This window comes from Mauremys mutica, chromosome 5, assembly GCF_020497125.1.
Source record: "Mauremys mutica isolate MM-2020 ecotype Southern chromosome 5, ASM2049712v1, whole genome shotgun sequence".
Classification (NCBI taxonomy): Eukaryota; Metazoa; Chordata; order Testudines; family Geoemydidae; genus Mauremys; species Mauremys mutica.
The window spans coordinates 92700696-92717402 of NC_059076.1; the positions used below are offsets into that span (position 1 = coordinate 92700696).

At 43.6% G+C, this 16707-nt stretch overlaps 1 protein-coding gene across 1 annotated transcript in view; it reads right to left on the bottom strand.

Annotated features, from left to right (window-relative positions):
* Positions 1-15589, bottom strand: part of KIT (KIT proto-oncogene, receptor tyrosine kinase) — a 72548-nt gene extending 56959 nt beyond the window's left edge. The window contains exon 1 of the mRNA XM_045019873.1: positions 15506-15589. Within this exon, the coding sequence (XP_044875808.1) occupies positions 15506-15569 (64 nt within the window). The 5' untranslated portion in view covers positions 15570-15589. The remainder of the gene's footprint in view (positions 1-15505) is intronic.
* Between the last annotated feature and the right edge of the window lie 1118 nt (positions 15590-16707).

Consider the following 16707-nt stretch of genomic DNA (forward strand, 5'->3'; position numbering starts at 1 on the left):
GCACATCCCCGCCAACAAAAGCAAGGCAAAGAGATCACCTCAGTGAGCGAAGTGTCTGTTGGTGGAGTCCCTAAGGAAGCAGGCAAGAGAGCTGCAAAAGGAGGTAGCTTGTCTGAATATCCCCTAGGAGCACAAGGATTTCATCAGCAGGATGCACAGAGGATGCTAGCTAACTACAGGTAACTACAGCGGCACAAGAGGAAGGAGAACCAGCTGCTCTACGAGGAGGAAACTGGCTTCTGGCCAATTGGGGAGTAGACAGTGTTCCACCCCCACCCAGGTTCTTCATCCATCATGGTCAAGAATGAGTATAATATACTGGAAACAGATGGGGAGGGGCAGACCCCAGTGTCTGAAGAGGAGGAGCCACCAGCCACAAGACTGAAACACTAACGGCCACAGCACCAAGAGGAAGAGGCACAGAGTACTGGTGGTCAAGGACTCCCTTCTGAGGGGAATGGAGGCATCCATTTGCTGACCTGACAAAGTACTGGGAAGTGTGCTACCTGCCTGAAGCCCACATCCAAGCCATTACAGAAAGGTTCTTGAGGCTCATCTGTCCCTCTGACCACTACCCCATGCTGCTCATCCCAGTGGGTACTAACGATACTGCCAGGTATGACCCTGAGTAGATCAGCAGTGACTACAGGGCTCTGGGAGCAAGGATGAAGGAGTTCGGGGTTAAGGTGGTGTTCTTGTCCATCCTCCCAATTGAGGGTAAGGGCCCAGGCAAGGATACATTTATTCCGGAAATGAATGCCTGATTGTTCAGATGGTGTTATTGGAAGGGCTTTCACTTCCTTGACCTTGGGATGCTGTTTTCGGGAAGAAGGATTGGGAAGAGATGCAGGGGTGCCATTCAGAGGGGGTATGGGTGGGGGCTTCTGCCTCTCCTCTGCCCCCCTCCCCCAAGTTTTGACACATGTCCTGGCCCCAGTGTGGAATGTGAGTTCTCCAGAGAAGAGGTGCTGCTCCCAGCTTGTGCCCCTGGGGCAGGGAGTCAGTGTTTTGTTTACAAACAGAGGCAGGATGATTAAGATAAGAAAGGGCTGGAAATTAAAGTTAAATGAGCCTGTAAAACAGGAATCCCTCTGCGGGGAAAGGGGGAGTGTTGAAGGGGACTCAGAAGAACTACCTGTTTCAGAAGATCGAGGCAGCAACCAGGAAGGCAGCCATTTTAGGGTATGTCTACATTGCAAAAAAACAAAACAAAACCCTAGCAGCAATTAAATTGTGAAAAAGGCTAATATTCTTGGGTTTATTAACAGTAGTGTTATATGCAAGACATGGGAAATAACTATGTGCAGTCCTACTCTATTGGGCATGGGTGAGGCCAATTCTGTGCACCACACTTTAAGAAAGACGTAGAAAAATTGGAGAGACTCCAAAGAAGAGCAACAAAAATCATAAAAGGTTTAGAAAACCTGATCTATCAAGGTTTAAAAAAGTAGGAATATTTAGTCTTTAGAAAAGAAGACTGAGGAGGAACTTGATAACACTCTTCAAATATGTAAAGGGCTGTTATAAAGAGGACTGAAATACAGACAAGAAATAATGGGCTTAATCTGCAGCAAGGGAGACCTGGGTTAGATATTAGGAAAATCTTTCTTAATATAAGGATAGTTACACACTGAAATAGGATTCCAAGAGAGTATGTGGAATCCCTACCATTGCAGGTATTTAAGAACAGGTTGAACGAACACCTCTCATTGATGGTCTCCTTGGTCTTGTCTCACCACAGGGGTCTGGACTTGATGACTTCTCCAGGTCCCTTCCAGCCCTACATTTCTACATTCTCTGAAAAGCGCTCCGCGAGACCTTACATTTAACATTTTTTAAACTACCTTCCCCATTTCTTTGAAAAAGGACATAAATCAGGAAGCTAAAAATAGCAATAGGACAATAAAGGATTTTCAGTTTTGTGTTGAAAGTCCATAATGTTGTAACTGACTCCACTGCAGGGTGTTGCTGTGAGTGCTGTTTTACATCAGTTTCCACTAGAGAAGTGGTCAGATGTTCTGAGTACCACTGTAGATTGTCCAGTCACTAGGCTCTGTGGGCTGTAGTCCTTGGGCGGTCCGCACTACACATTTCTGGATTCCAAGGAACCAAGGCCTGGTCTACACTAGGGTGGAGGGTTGAACTAAGGTACGCGACTTCAGCTACGCGAATAGCGTAGCTGAAGTCGAACTACCTTAGTTCGAGTTACTTACCCGTCCAGACGCAGCGGGATCGAAGTCCGTGGCTCCCCCGTCGACTCTGCCACCGCCGTTCGCGGTGGTGGAGTTCCGGAGTCGACGGGAGCGCGTTCGGAGTTCGAACTATCGCGTCTACATTAGACGCGATAGTTCGAACTCCGAGAAGTCGAACAGTACGCGTCGACCCGGCAGGTAAGTATAAAAACCCCACCCCGAACGAGCAGTAGTAGTTTTATCGCCAGGAGTGTGGCTCCCGGCAATAAAGCGCTGTCTATACTGGCGCTTTTCAGCACTAAAACTTTTGTCGCTCAGGGGGGAGTTTTTTCACACTCCTGAATGACAAAAGTTTTTGCACTCAAAGTGGCAGTGTAGACACAGCCAGAGTCTTCAACAATGTCTGTCTTTTAACATTAACTTCCAAACCTAACACACTGAATAGGAACACAATGAAAGGCGATGATGGTGACAAGAATTAAGGTATTACTGGTAAAAACCCCAACCCAGTGCTCCAATGATGTGGCTGGGCCCTGTTGGAAAGCAGTGGCTGTGTAGCAAGCCAGGAACTACAGAGAAGCTGGATGCAGAGCAGAATCGCAGTAACTGCATGCAGAGCTTCCATGGGGGAACAGGCTGTGACTGCCAGACATTACAGCTGAGTGCAGGTCTGTGCAAGACTTATGAGAGTGCAGAGCAGCAGCAACTGGGTAGGGAGCCAGTGCGTAGGGTTCCCCAGTGAGAGACACTAAACGAGCCTGGCCTGGAAACCTGCAAGCTCTTGTTTGCTTGTATAGAGACTGGACTGGAGAGGGCACCCCAGGCCTGAGAAGTCTTAACTCTCAGTTAGACTGCCTACAATGCCTCGCTGCTGAAGTACCTGCATTGCTTCTCCTGAGTTGCAGTACACCTAGCAGGCTACTGGGGTATGGTATCCTCCAGCACTGAGCAGTCTCAATAATTACAATAGCAACAAAGCACTCTAGGTACACACAGCAGTCTTATACAACAATGAATGGAGATTTTGTGGTAGCAAGCTTTCAATGATGCTGTGTTAAACAGAATTAATCCTGATGCACAACTGGACTTAATCTGATTAGAAAGAATGTCCAAACTTAAAACAATGTAAATGGACAACCATAGAGTACAGGTCTGTGGTGAATATAAACATGCATTCATCCAAATAAAATAGTTGCTTGCAGTAACACATGTAAAATTTGATATTTTACATGTCCTCTAGAATGACATTACCTTCTAATGTATTGTTTTCTTTTTACTCTAGTTTTCTAAATTGCTAATCAACTAATTGCTCCAATAGTTATTTTTTGCAGCCATTATACATTTAAATAAACAAAATACAAAATAATTAAGACAGAACAATTAAAATGGATTGAGAAGCATGTTAATGGACAAAATTAGTTTATTCAAATTCTGTTTTTCATTCATCACGACATTTGCTGGTCAATTTGCTTAATGGATTTTCAATCTCCTCTCACTCTTTTTTGGTGACATTTACTTTAAAAAGTACATTATCTTTTCCTTCTGTTTCCATTTTAAAAGAATATTTCTTGTAATGAGCACAAGCTCAAAATGTTGCTTTCTGGATTTTTGTGAAAAGATAGTTTCAGCAAAGGCAAGTGAGAAAACTTGGAGCATGTAGTTTTTCCCCCTCGGATTGCAATTTGAATCAATGGTTATTTGGAAAAAGCTCAATTAAGGAAGGAAACATAGGACTTTTGGCAATGTGAATGATTATTATTTCAAGCCCTGGCAGCAACTTTATTAAATGGTAGCAATTTCATTAAAGGTGCACCGGTAGTCATCTATGCAGCTCCTTCAGAGGGGAAAAAGATAACAATAATGGTATAATTATGTTACTCTTACATTGGACCACATTAAATACCGCATTAGAGGACCAAAGCTTTTTACTCTCTCTACATACTTTATTTTGTATTAATTTTTTCAACAAAATTACAGCAATGAATAAAAAATTGACACAAGAAAGACCCAGCCACAGAATCATGAGATTAGTGTATATTGATTACAAAATGTTGTTTTAGTCATGACCTATCTAAGATATTTACATGGCTCCATTACAACATTATGAAAAGACATCACACTTGCATATAATGCATCCATATGAAACCAAGTTTTTGTTTGTTTCCGCATTTAATTGCCCATGTAAACTAATTTTCTTCATTGCATCTGTGTTTGAAAATTTTTATATAGTTCTGAATACTCTTAATATATATTTCCATTTTCTAAATATTGCATAAGCTTTGCTAAGATTTGAGATGTTGTTACCCATTTCTTGGTGTTCACTCTAAGACTAAACTCTTCTACCAACTCGTGTATACATATTTTTAAGAGGGGCATCTCATTGTACTTAGGTCTATAGAAATGCCTTTGTACATATTGCTCCAGTATATATTTTTATGATTTGTGGCCAGGAAACATTATGTAGGGCAGATTAACTGCTGGTTGGCAGCATCTCCAGAATTTACCATGGTTAGCAAAACCTGCTTCATGTAGTCGTTCTAGAATTCTGTAAAATCTGTATAAAATTTGGTTTTGGAAGTGTCATACAGATAGTGAGTCAGATGCATTTCTGACAATCTGTCATATTTCTTCCTAGGCGACTTTTGACAAGGAAATATAATAACTAAACCTCACATTTTAACTTTTATCTTGGATGTCAGCATATACTACAAATAAGTCATTTATATAAATTGCCTGCCAGGTTGTCTTTACTTTCCTAAAATATTAACACAGTCCTCTAAGAGATTTATTTTTCTATGCACAGTTTAATTGCTTATGCAGAATTGATTGTAGGTAGTTGCCCATAGAAAGTGCCATGTGATAGAAGTGGGTGATATGTTTTGCACAAGAAATGGTAGGAATCTAATTAGTCAGTATTTATTACTTGTTTATTTTTGCATCTACTTGTCCATCCACTTATAAACACACCTAATTTTGTGCTATCTAACTAGAGGTATTTTCATCTTTGGCAAAATTAAAAAGGCAGTGAAACAGATTCTGACCTCTACTTACTCCAGTGTAGCTTCATTTATTCAAAGGAGTTACTATGGATTTACACTGGTGTAAACAGTTCCGAATCTGGCCCTTGTATTCAAAAAGCAAATGTAGCCAAACATGAATGCAAATAAATTTTAGACAGTCTTTGAAGAGATCTCTTTGTGAGAGAGTCACCATTTATATTTGCTTAATGTCACGTAGTCAAAGGCTGTGCTTTTTTTGTAATCAACAGTTTGTTTCATTAGCTCATGGCTCAATCCCAATTTTACCACACATCTGCAAGCCCCCTCGAGCTGGTAGTCTACACAGTGTATATATTTTGTGTACTACACTTCCCTAGTCCAGCTCTGCATACAATCTGGGATCCTATGCACATCCCATACAGGCCATCCCCTCCATGGCCCCACCTCCTGCTTGGAATGGTGGTAGCAGAAGAGGCCACGAGATCTGTCTGCTGTAAAGATGGGGCCAGAGGACCCACTGTTGCTCCTCTTCAGGGAGGCTGAGACCTCCCTCCTTTTCTCCGGCACACTGCTTTGTCTTCAGGGAGGCTGTAGTCCAACCCAGAAAGAGGAAGACCGTAACCCCACCCATCCAGCAAAGGATCCTGTGTTTTGTGTGTACATGTCCCATCTCAGTAAAGAACCCTACTGGGTTGGTAGCAGGAGCCCCCCGACTACACACACAGTCCTCTGTTAAGCAAGGTTCTGAAGTAGTGGCAGCCCACTCTACTTCTGGACTATAGGCAACCTAGGTCATCCCTCTTGCTCAGGCCAGTGCTCCTTGTCTTCAAGCAGGAGGGATGGGTTTTGGTCTAGGAGGAGGGAAACTTCAAGTTTCCCAGTACTTCAGAAGAGAGTCATGGATATGCACAAGGAGGGCTTCCTGACACAATTGCAATTTGAATTAATACAGTTGGTCCAGTGTAAGTAGCATCCCATGTTGGCATCTTGCAGGAATGGAGTGTGCTTTATGGGTGGCACTTGAAAGTGTACAGCTATTTTTATTCCCTCAATTTGTCCTCTTTTTATTGCGCTGTAACACAGTCTTTCAATATAATATTAACATAGCTGTGAGCATATCAGAATTAAAGAAAAAATTAGCAATGCATTGTACAATACCTGGAAGTTAGAAGTGCTATGGAATAGGAAGCCTTGAGAGTCTGTGCTACAAATAAATAAATAAAATAAAATAAAATAAAATAAAAAAGCCTATCACCCTATGAGGAAGAAACATTAATTTTGCTGAAGTCAATGTGACATTTCTAAGTTAAAAAATTATGCCTTTCCAACCATCAAAAGAACACTTCTATTCCACATCTGTGTTGCCTTGCTAGCCAGCTTCCTGGGTTTAACAACAGTTTTGTCCTTCCTATCCAATTCCCTTTAAGCCAAATAGTCATACTGCAAGCAGTCAAAACGCAGTGTTGCCTACTTTCTGAATATTTATGAGTCTTGCGATATTTGGGTTTTTAAAAAAAATAAAAAAACAGCCCCACCTCCTGGGGTCATGTGAATGTGAGTTTTGGCTTTCATTAAGAACATTTGCAAGTTTCTAGCCTTCAGAGGAAAACTTGAGAATATTACCAATGGCACCCTAGAATCTCAGAAACCAGAAAAATAGAAAACTCAAAATGCATTTTTTTAAAGTATTTATAAGGCAATATCATGATTTGGGCTGTAGATATGATTTTTGAATGTTTAAGGTTGGCAATAGGCAAAACAAGATTTGTTTCTGAGTGTTTTACAGTTAATTTGGAGCTTTTTCCCTTACAACTCCTTAGTTTTCTGAATGACAGGAGATTACTAGTGAAGTTCCTCTTTAAAACCATCCAGCTCAGGTTCTTCAACTCAGCATTTGTATCAGGCCTTTCACTTGTTAACAGTCCACTATATGCCATGAGGAATACACCAGTTCACCATATGTGGAACACTGCCAGGTTGAGACTACTACCAACAGAAAACAGAAGGAAATGGTTGTCAAAAAACACCTTTGTCATCTCTTTGCCCAACCATTGTAACTCATTTGTCATGCTTCCAATAAGCACTAATGTGGAAAGTAACAAGCTATCTGATTCAAATCTAAATTCTCAAATTTCACTTACAAAGCTCTCAAAAACAAACACAAGTTAGCTTTATCTTCGTAAGCTTGTGCATCATCAACCTATGTTCCCTTCACCACTGATATCTATCACTGCAGTTATCCCATTTGTCCACTGAAGTTTTCCCAGTATCAAGTATTTAGTAGTTCTATTTCATGATTCTGTACTCAGCTGTTGGCTCAGATTTCAAATGCTAATCACTTGATGTTTTCAAATGCAAAACTACAGAAATGTGTGGTTGATTATGTTATTAAGTAGTGCTTAATTTTAGTTAAGTTGCCCTTAGGTGATTTGTGAAAAGCAGTACAGAGTTATTTATTGTGTATCTGCATTAGAAAAGATCAAAACCAAAACATTTATTGGGTAACCTACTTTTTGGAGTAATCCATCAAAATAGCAAAGAATAAATCCACTAAAAGATTAACATTTACTGTACCTTCTAATTATTGTAACCCTGAAAACGTCACATTCACTCTTCAAACACAGATGTTTACACTACTCTTTTATGCTTTTATCACAAACTGCAGCAATCTTAGCCAGTGAGCAAACAATACATTTCAGTTTCCAGTGTCAGATCCCAAGCCAATGAGACTACTCATATGTAAAGTTAAGCACATGCATGATTGTTTGCAGAATTGGCTTTTCATAGCAGTTAGGTGCCTATGTGCCCTTTTGAACACCCTTTCAGTCTCTTAAAATTCATAAATAAAACAAAATACCCCAACAGTAAAAATAGCAAAGCAAAAGAGTTGTTTTAATCAGTTTTCTAACTAGTACTGTGCATTCTTGTCAGAGTTTGATTTTAAATAATGAGCAAAAGCTTTGGAATGAGAGAAAGGTTTAAACAGAAGACTGGGTTTTCACCTTCAGCTGCAATTCAGCTTTTGCCATAAACTGAACAATAATCTGAACACTGAGGAACAGAACAACAATTTTGGGAGGTGAGGGAATCAGGTAAAACACTAATAGGGTAACCAGATGTCCTGATTTTATAAGGACAGTCCTGATTTTTGGGTCTTTTTCTTATATAGGCTCCTATTACCCTCCCCCCCGCACACACACACACCCTGTCCCGATTTTTCACATTTGCTGTCTGGTCACCCTAAACACTAATGGGCAGAAACAAGGCAAAGATCTATACATAAAATGAAAAATTGTGCCACACTGAAGACTACTTAAAGTAAAAATTATTTTCAGGATATTAGAACTCATTTCCTGTTGTCCTTTTTTAAACAGCTGAAAGACTTGAGGAAGTGAGTCAAAATCCTGGAAGATGTTTGTACTACACTAAAAAGAAAAACAACATCTGTAAAATAACATGTGCATATATACATTGAGAAAAATAATGTGCAATGGCTTCATCTCTCATGCATTTACCTTCATCAGTGAAGAGCGCAGGACAGCCCAAAAGTGGCTTAACCTTGACCAACTACTGTCTCTCCTTACCAGACTAATATCATAATAGATCTTCTGTCATGTATTGTATATAAATATGTTGTGGAGCCTCTTTGATGCTTTGAAGTTCTTGGTTTTTTCCAGATTTCTTACCTTAAGATTTTTTCAGATTATTTACTGAAAACTCAGGGCGCAAAGAAACTTTTCTTCAAAATAATAATACATAGCATTTTATGTTTAGTCTAACTGAATGATAGATTTGTTACAAAATATTTAAAATATTTTGAATCTACCAAGAGTTATACAGTAATTACAACAAATGTATACACTGTATTAAATTAAACAATAGAATATACAGAATATAGAGGCAGCATTAGGCCACAGAAGAGAACTGGAAGTCAAGCTAGGTTTCAATTCTTCCATTTGATGGGGCTAGGATTTCGTTCCTAGAAGTAACAAAGAGTCCTGTGGCACCTTAAATACTAACAGATGTATTGGAGCATAAGCTTTCATGGGTGAATACCCACTTCGTCAGACGCATGTCTGCATCTGATGAAGTGGATATTCACCCACGAAAGCTTATTCTCCAATACATCTGTTAGTCTTTAAGGTGCCCCAGGACTCTTTGTTGCTTTTTACAGATCCAGACTAACACGGTTACCCCTCTGATACTTGATTCCTAGACATCTATTCCAGGCTTTGCCCCGGCTTACTGTTCAACCTACGTCAAGTCACAACCTTTCTGCCTCAGTTTCTCCATCTGTAAAACTGAGTAATACCTATACCACTCTTTGTAAAGGGGTAACCCCTCTGATCTACATAAGAGCAGGAAATATTGTTGAAACAATACAATTTATAAGAAGTTACTAACATAAAATGAAAAGTATGTGAAGATTCACCATAGTCTAATTGTGTTAAGAGTTGGAGTAATTTATGTCAATAACAGTGGCACTGCGTTAGAAAAATAGCACATAGAAATGTCACCAATTTGTATCAATAGTATTTAAATTGGATTTGAATATAAATCCTGCTTCTTCCCAAACCCTGCTCATTCTCTGTTATGCAGCAATGGAGTAAATCCTAGGGGAATCAAATGTAGGCATGTGATCACAGCAGTTTCCCAGTGACTCTGGCAGGAAAAGAGTAGTATTGCACAATCCTTGACATTTCCATTCTGCTCCTGGCAGCGCTTCAGGCAACCGATATGCGCAGGAGACTCATACCTATACTCACTGCTGTAAGGAAGGGAGGGAAACGCAAACAGAATTGCTGGGAGATGGAGGTAAAACAAACACAGAAATGGAGGGTTAGGGAATCAAATGGGTTGAGGGGCCAAACAAATATCTTAGCAACAGTCCATCTGAATTTTTAGTAAGCTCAGACTCTCTCCCCCAGGGCTGGCAGGCGTTGGGAACATAATGGAGATGGACACGCATCCTTCCAGGCAGAGGGCACACCTTATATTATTGTTTAGTGTCTGAATAAGAGTGTTGATGGGCTCTGAAAGGAACCATGCCAAAACATAGCAGCAGAGTGAATGGGATGAGAGGATTTTCAGGGAGCGTGGGAAGAATAACAAAAAAGGGCTAGATCCACAAAGGGATTTTTGGCACCTAACTTCCACTTTAGGTGCCAAAATGTAGATCCTCAAACACCCTACTCACGGCTGCAGGCATCTAAAGTCCCTAAGTGCCTAAATTTTCTCTGGTAAAGTCCCCTAGGCATCTACAAAAATCTGCCAGTGACCATGTGCACTGTGCAGTCTCCTCAGGTGGATGCCTAACTCATGCCTAAGCCTCAGTGCAATCCTGAAGCTGGCCTTGCTCACCTTCCCTGTGGGGAAAACCTGTGGACACTGTCAGAGTAAAACGATCAGGCCTTACACAAAACAGTGGAGGATGTGACAGTTCCAGGCCTGTTTATAACTTTTAGCCCAGTGGTCAGGCATTCATCCAGGATGTGGGAGACCTGGTTCAATTTCCCACCTGACCTGATATGGAGAAAGGACAAGAATTGGAGTCATCCCCTCCCAGAAGAGGGCCCTCACCACTGGGCTGTGGGGTATTCTGAGGCTGGTGTCTCTCATTCTCTCCTGTTGAAATTGTTCCGCTGCATATAAATAATAAAATATGCACAGAAGCAGGAGGGCTGGAACCTGGGTCTCTCACATGGTGATTACCATAACCACTGGGCTATAGACTCATTCTCACTCTTTTCCACAGCTTTGTGGTTAGGGCACTCTCTTGGGAGGCAGAAAACACACGTTCAAGTCTCAACTCCCGCAGAGGCAGGAATTGAGCCTAGGTATTCCACATTCTGGGTGAATGCCCTAACCACAGGGATAAAAGTTATAAGGCAAGGTGCCACCACCTCCTCAATACTTTTAAAGAGAAAGTTTAGATGCCTAATTTCAGAAGAGGGTTCATAGCTGTGAATCCTGAGCAGAGAGAGGCACTTCCCACCTGCTAAGACATAAGCACCTGAGGGACAGGGCTTATGAACCCCCTCTCTCCTTGGCATTTCCCATTGGTTAGTGTAGGTGGTACCCTGTTCAGCTTGCTGATTTTTGTGGCTCCCGTTCTTAGATGCTTAACTGTGTCATGTATTGTACAGGGTGCCTAACTCAGGGCTGTGAATTCTACTGGGCACCTAAACAGAAGGTGTTGCAGTGTTGAGTCCAAGTCGCGCCGGGGGGGGAAGTCTGAAGATTCTAAAAGAACATCCCACAAAAAGAGTGTATGAACTAACAAAAAAAAAGTCAAAGGGGAGAAGATGGCAATAAACTGAGATGCAGAAAACACAAGGACAGGGAAAGAGCACAAAATACCAGCAGTGAAGTGAGGGGGCTGAAGACATGAATGGCTTAATTTCACAGGAGAAACCATATTAAAGTTTAGTTTTGTACTAACTCATTCTCTTTTTGCAAAAGTGAGGGAGAGGCAGGGGAGGAGAGAAACTCGACTATCTGACAAAGAAATTAAGTGTGATATAAAACACAGACACCCACATACACCCACACATACACATAAACAGACACCCAAAGACAAACATTTTTACCATAGTGAGTCTTACATACTATTCACTTCTCATCCCATTCTAATTCATTAATTCTCATTCACAATTCGCTTCTCATCAATATCAGTAAATTCATCTAAGGTGCCATTCAAAGCAAATAACACCAGAAAATGTGTCTGAATCTAATCAAGTAAGTAATCAAGAGAAAAAAATAATCTCCCCTGCACCTTCTACTCCTTGACACAAGAGCCTGGATTTGGTGACCTTCAGGACATGTTGCAAGGCTGACCTGTTTTCCCAGGCTTTTCCTGAGGAAACGAAAAGCTGACCTGAAGGTCACAGACAACCAGAAGACTACTTAAGGGGCTGGGGTCAGAAATGTTATCTGGAGGTTAGTAGACATCAGGGGAAGTTAAATATAATAATCTTGTATATGCTTACAAGAAGTTTGGAGAGTAACCTCTTGTGGGAGGGATTGTTTGTTGTTGGTTTTGTGGCCCTTTTGACCCATGTAATTTCTGTACAGAACTAGAGCACTGAACTGGTATTTTATAAATGTAAATAAATATGGGCTAGAAACTGAGGCGAGGCCATGCTCAGCTTCACCACACCTAACTTTTAAGTCCCTAGAAAATCATTGGGACTCAGAGCCTGAGTTTGGCACCCATGCACCCTATACAATGCATGAGGAGAGACAGGCACCTTAGAATGCAATTCACAAAAGCCAGCTTGCTAGGTGATGCCTTGCCTAAACTAGCCAATGGGAGATAGCAAGCCAATGGCTTATGCTAAGCCCCGCCTTCTCAGAGACAGGCACCTGTCTGGGCTGCTCTGGCCACTTGGGATTCTCAGGCTTGGTCTACACTACAAATTTGTGTCAATATAACTATGTCGCTCAGGAGTGTGGCTTCTCCTGTCAACATAGCTACCACCCCTATGCTGATGGGAGAAGCTTCACTAAGGCCTGGTCTACACTTGGGGGGAGGGGGAGAGTCGATCTAAGTTACGCAACTTCAGCTACGTTATTCACGTACTTAGATCTACTCACCGTGGTGTCTTCACTGCAGTGAGTCAACTCCTGACGCTCTCCCGTCGACTCCACCTGCGCCTCTCGCTCTGGTGGAGTACCAGAGTCGACGGGAGAGCGCTCAGTGGTTAATTTATCACGTCTAGACTAGAGGCGATAAATTGACCCCTGCTGGATCGATCACTGCCCACCAATCCGGTGGGTAGTATAGACAAGCCCTAAGTGGCACAGCTGCACAGGTGCAGCTGCAGCACTGTAAGTGTAGACAAGCCCCCAGCTGCACCCCTATGCCATTTTTTGCAAGAAGCTGGTGGGGCAAGGGGGAAGAAGGGCAGGAGGAGGACAACCTCCCTCATAATAACTTTTAGCCCAGTGGTTAGGGTACTCACCTGGGATGTGGGAGACCCCTGGTTCACATTCCCCATGGGAAGGGATCTGCTACTTCAAGTGAGTGCCCTAACCGCTGAGCTATGGGAGACTATGATATGGGGCTCCCTCACTCAATCCTGTTGAAGCTGTTCCAGTGTGGCTAAATAATTACAAAATTCAATGGAGGAAGGGGATGGTTGCTCCCAGTGTGCTAACCACCAGGCTAGAGTGTCTCTCTCTCGGCTGTTCCACTGTGGATAAATTAAAGAACCATTGGGCCAGAGAGGGTTATTTGCAAGACCCCACTTTCAAGAATTGGGAGAGCAAGTTCAGCCACCTTTCATTTTCTGTCACCATGCACTGCTTCCCTCCAGACTTTAGCTTCAAATAAGATAAGGGAGGGAGAAATTAATTGTTTTAAGTTGTCAGTTTCCAATTCTGATTCCAACAGAGAGCTGAATTCATCCCTGGTGCAACTCCTTTAAATCATTAGAGTTATCCAAGGGATGATTTTAGGCCACCGAGAACATCTGATGGTTTCTCCCCTACACATCTTTTATTAAATATTTTGATGGGGAAATCCTGAATTTGTCAGCCTGATATATCACAGTTACTGCACTGACAGATTGTCATCGGTAGCGTGAGTTGGGTTTGACATTGCCTGACCTATACAATCTAAATCCGGATGATGGCAACTGCTCAGATTTCACACATATGCTAGCTGAGACTGATTCTGCCACCTTTTTCATGTTGAGTTCCCTTAGTTCTACTGCAAGTTGTCCCATTTATTTCAGCAGGACTACCTGCAGAGTAAGGTAAAATTCGGCATAAAGGTGATAAGAATTGCTAAGTGCCTGAGTCTGAGTGACCTGTCCAAACAAGAGAGGGCAATAAATTAGAATGACAATGACATGACAAGCATGCATAGTTGCTGTCCATCCCTACCATCAACTCAGTTCTCCAGTTCACTAGGCACAGCGTGAGTGAAATGACCTAAAAATCTACAAGCCAGTGCAAGAACTAGAAAGCCTCCTTTAAAAGAGGGCTTGACAGGAATTCTTACTTGGAAAGAACAGGTGATTAAAAGTTTGTCTCTCACAAGCTGACAAAATGCATAAATACATTGACTAGGAGATGCTCTACTAAATTCAGCCATGTAACAGTGCCCTCAAAATGATCTGTCTAAAATGAATGAAACCAGCGACAGCCATGAAGACTATATTTCACTTACACCTTCACCTCTGCTGCTGAAAGCCAGACTCCTGCTCTTGAAAGTATTTCTCATTACCATTTCTGTTGTTTAACAGCCATCTGACCACAGGGACATTTCGTACTGATTACGAGATGGTTTACTGCCAAAACAACCCAACCCGGGCAGATGCAAGACCCCTCCCCCACCGACAGATAATAGTTCTCTGAAGAACAAAAAGGTGGATTAACTACTAACACTCCTTCCCTAGATGTGGGAAGCACCTATACCAGGGTGCGTGTAGTGTAGCCCGATTCGCACGCCTGAATAGGAAATATTACCTTGCTCGGGAGCAGTGATTGTTTCTGCTTCCCTCACAGTAGCCCATTCGGACTCTGCAATAGCTATCAAGCTACCACGCTGCCCCTCCAAAACCAATGCAAGCCTGACTTCAGGAAGCGCTACAGCCGCGTAACGAGACTGGGCATTGGAGGGCGGCAAGGAGCGCTCACGCGTCTCCAAAAATCGCGCTCACGCTATTCATTGGCAGGACGAGCTATGCAAGGATTTGCCAAAGTTCGTGCAACTGAAACTCAGGTCAGTAGTCAATGCAATGCAACAAATACCAGGCCCCCTGCTGTAGCAGGAGGGACCTCTAAGTAATGCGAGGAACCTGTCCTTTGCGCGAGCCGCTGCTTCTCCTACTTACCGCGCCAGAGTTTTCACAATAAACACAGCTGGTGCGGCGAGCTCGTCGATCTTTATCAATGGAGTGAGGGTAAGAAAACCAGGCACGCTGTCCTCGCCCGGCAGGGGCATGGGTGCTGGAACTAGGGGGGCTGGGTTCACAGTTTGGTCAATAGCTCTCAGTACCACCCCCACCCCACTACACAAATTGTTCAAGCACCCCTAGACAGAGGAGCAGAAATTCTCCGCCAACGCCTCCACGCACCCCGGCACTGCACTGCTACCAGCCCTACCTGTCCCGGCGCTGCGCTGGAAGCAAGAGCTTTGCTAGCTCCTCACCGGCGACTGCACAGCCCAAGTACCAGCGGGAGAAGCTGGATGAGCACTGCCCCCTCCCGCCCCTCACTCGCTCGCTCCTGGGAGCAGCGCACCGTCTCCCCCTGCACACGCAGCGAGCCGTGCAACGCGGACCCCCCAGCACCGGCCAGTCCCACCTGTTGGAAAGCTCAGCAGCAGCACAGCGCCCGCCAGCTCCCAGGCCAGGTAGGAGCCTTTCATGCTGCCGCTGCGCCCTCCCTGCGCTGCGCTCCTCGCTCCCAGCACTGCCGCCAGCCTCCCGCGCGCACGGACACCTCGCTAGTGCGGGAGGGAGAGCCGGGAGCGCACAGCCACCACCGCCCCCAACCTGCTCCTCCTCCAGCCACGCCTCTGCCTTGCCCCCCCCCCCTCCCGGATCCCAGTCCCGGGCGGCTCAGGCGAGCGCTGCCCGCTGCTCTCTCGGGCTCCTTGGCTGGGGGGGCTTCGGTGCCCCCGAGTCTCACCGGTTCCTGGGCCGTTCCTCCCTTTCAGCTGATGCCCAGGCGGGCCAGAAACTCCGCGCCTCTGCGGTGGGCGGGGGGATGGCGCCGTGTGCCAGCGAGAGGGGCACACAAATTAACGGGAATTGGCTTCATACGCTAGAGAAGGGGGGAAAGTATCCAGGGAGCCCGCCTAACGCACGCGTCGGGGACGCTACAAATGCGCCGCATGGAGAAACGACCAGCCAGCAGCTTGGTCATAGATTTAAGCCCCAGCACTCATAGTAAACTGAGGGTGATGGGGGGAGGCCTATTAACAGGTTGGATCGGCGTCAATCCTGGGTGTAGCCTGCGTGGGACTTCTCTACACCGGCGTTAGGCTGCAGGGAGCGCTGGGCAGGATTGGGCCCTAGAAAGAGAGCTCCTTCCTTAGTAAAAAGAGCTACAGCTACACAAAATCACTTTCCTTTAAGCAAGAAGCTGTCATACGATGGGATCAAATATCTCTGCCACAGTGAAAAAAGGGGGGAAAGTCTTTACAGAAACAAATATAAATATTCATACATATACAACTATTTTTATAAAATACAAAAATGTATGCTGCCTATATATATATATATATATATATATATATATATATAGGCAGCATACAACATAGACATGAGTGTTTAACAGCACTGAAATTCCACTAAGCTTGCTCCCCCCCCCCGCAAAGTATCATAGAGCGGTTGACACTAGACAATCAAGACAAAGCCCTACTAATGGGCACTCACATGCAGACAGAACTTTTATACACTATTAGACATCCTGAGAAAGAAAAGACACACTTGGGGAGTGTTAAAGAAAACTGTCAAAAAGCTGTAATCGCCCCCCTCCAAAAAACCCTTGTTTATTGTGCA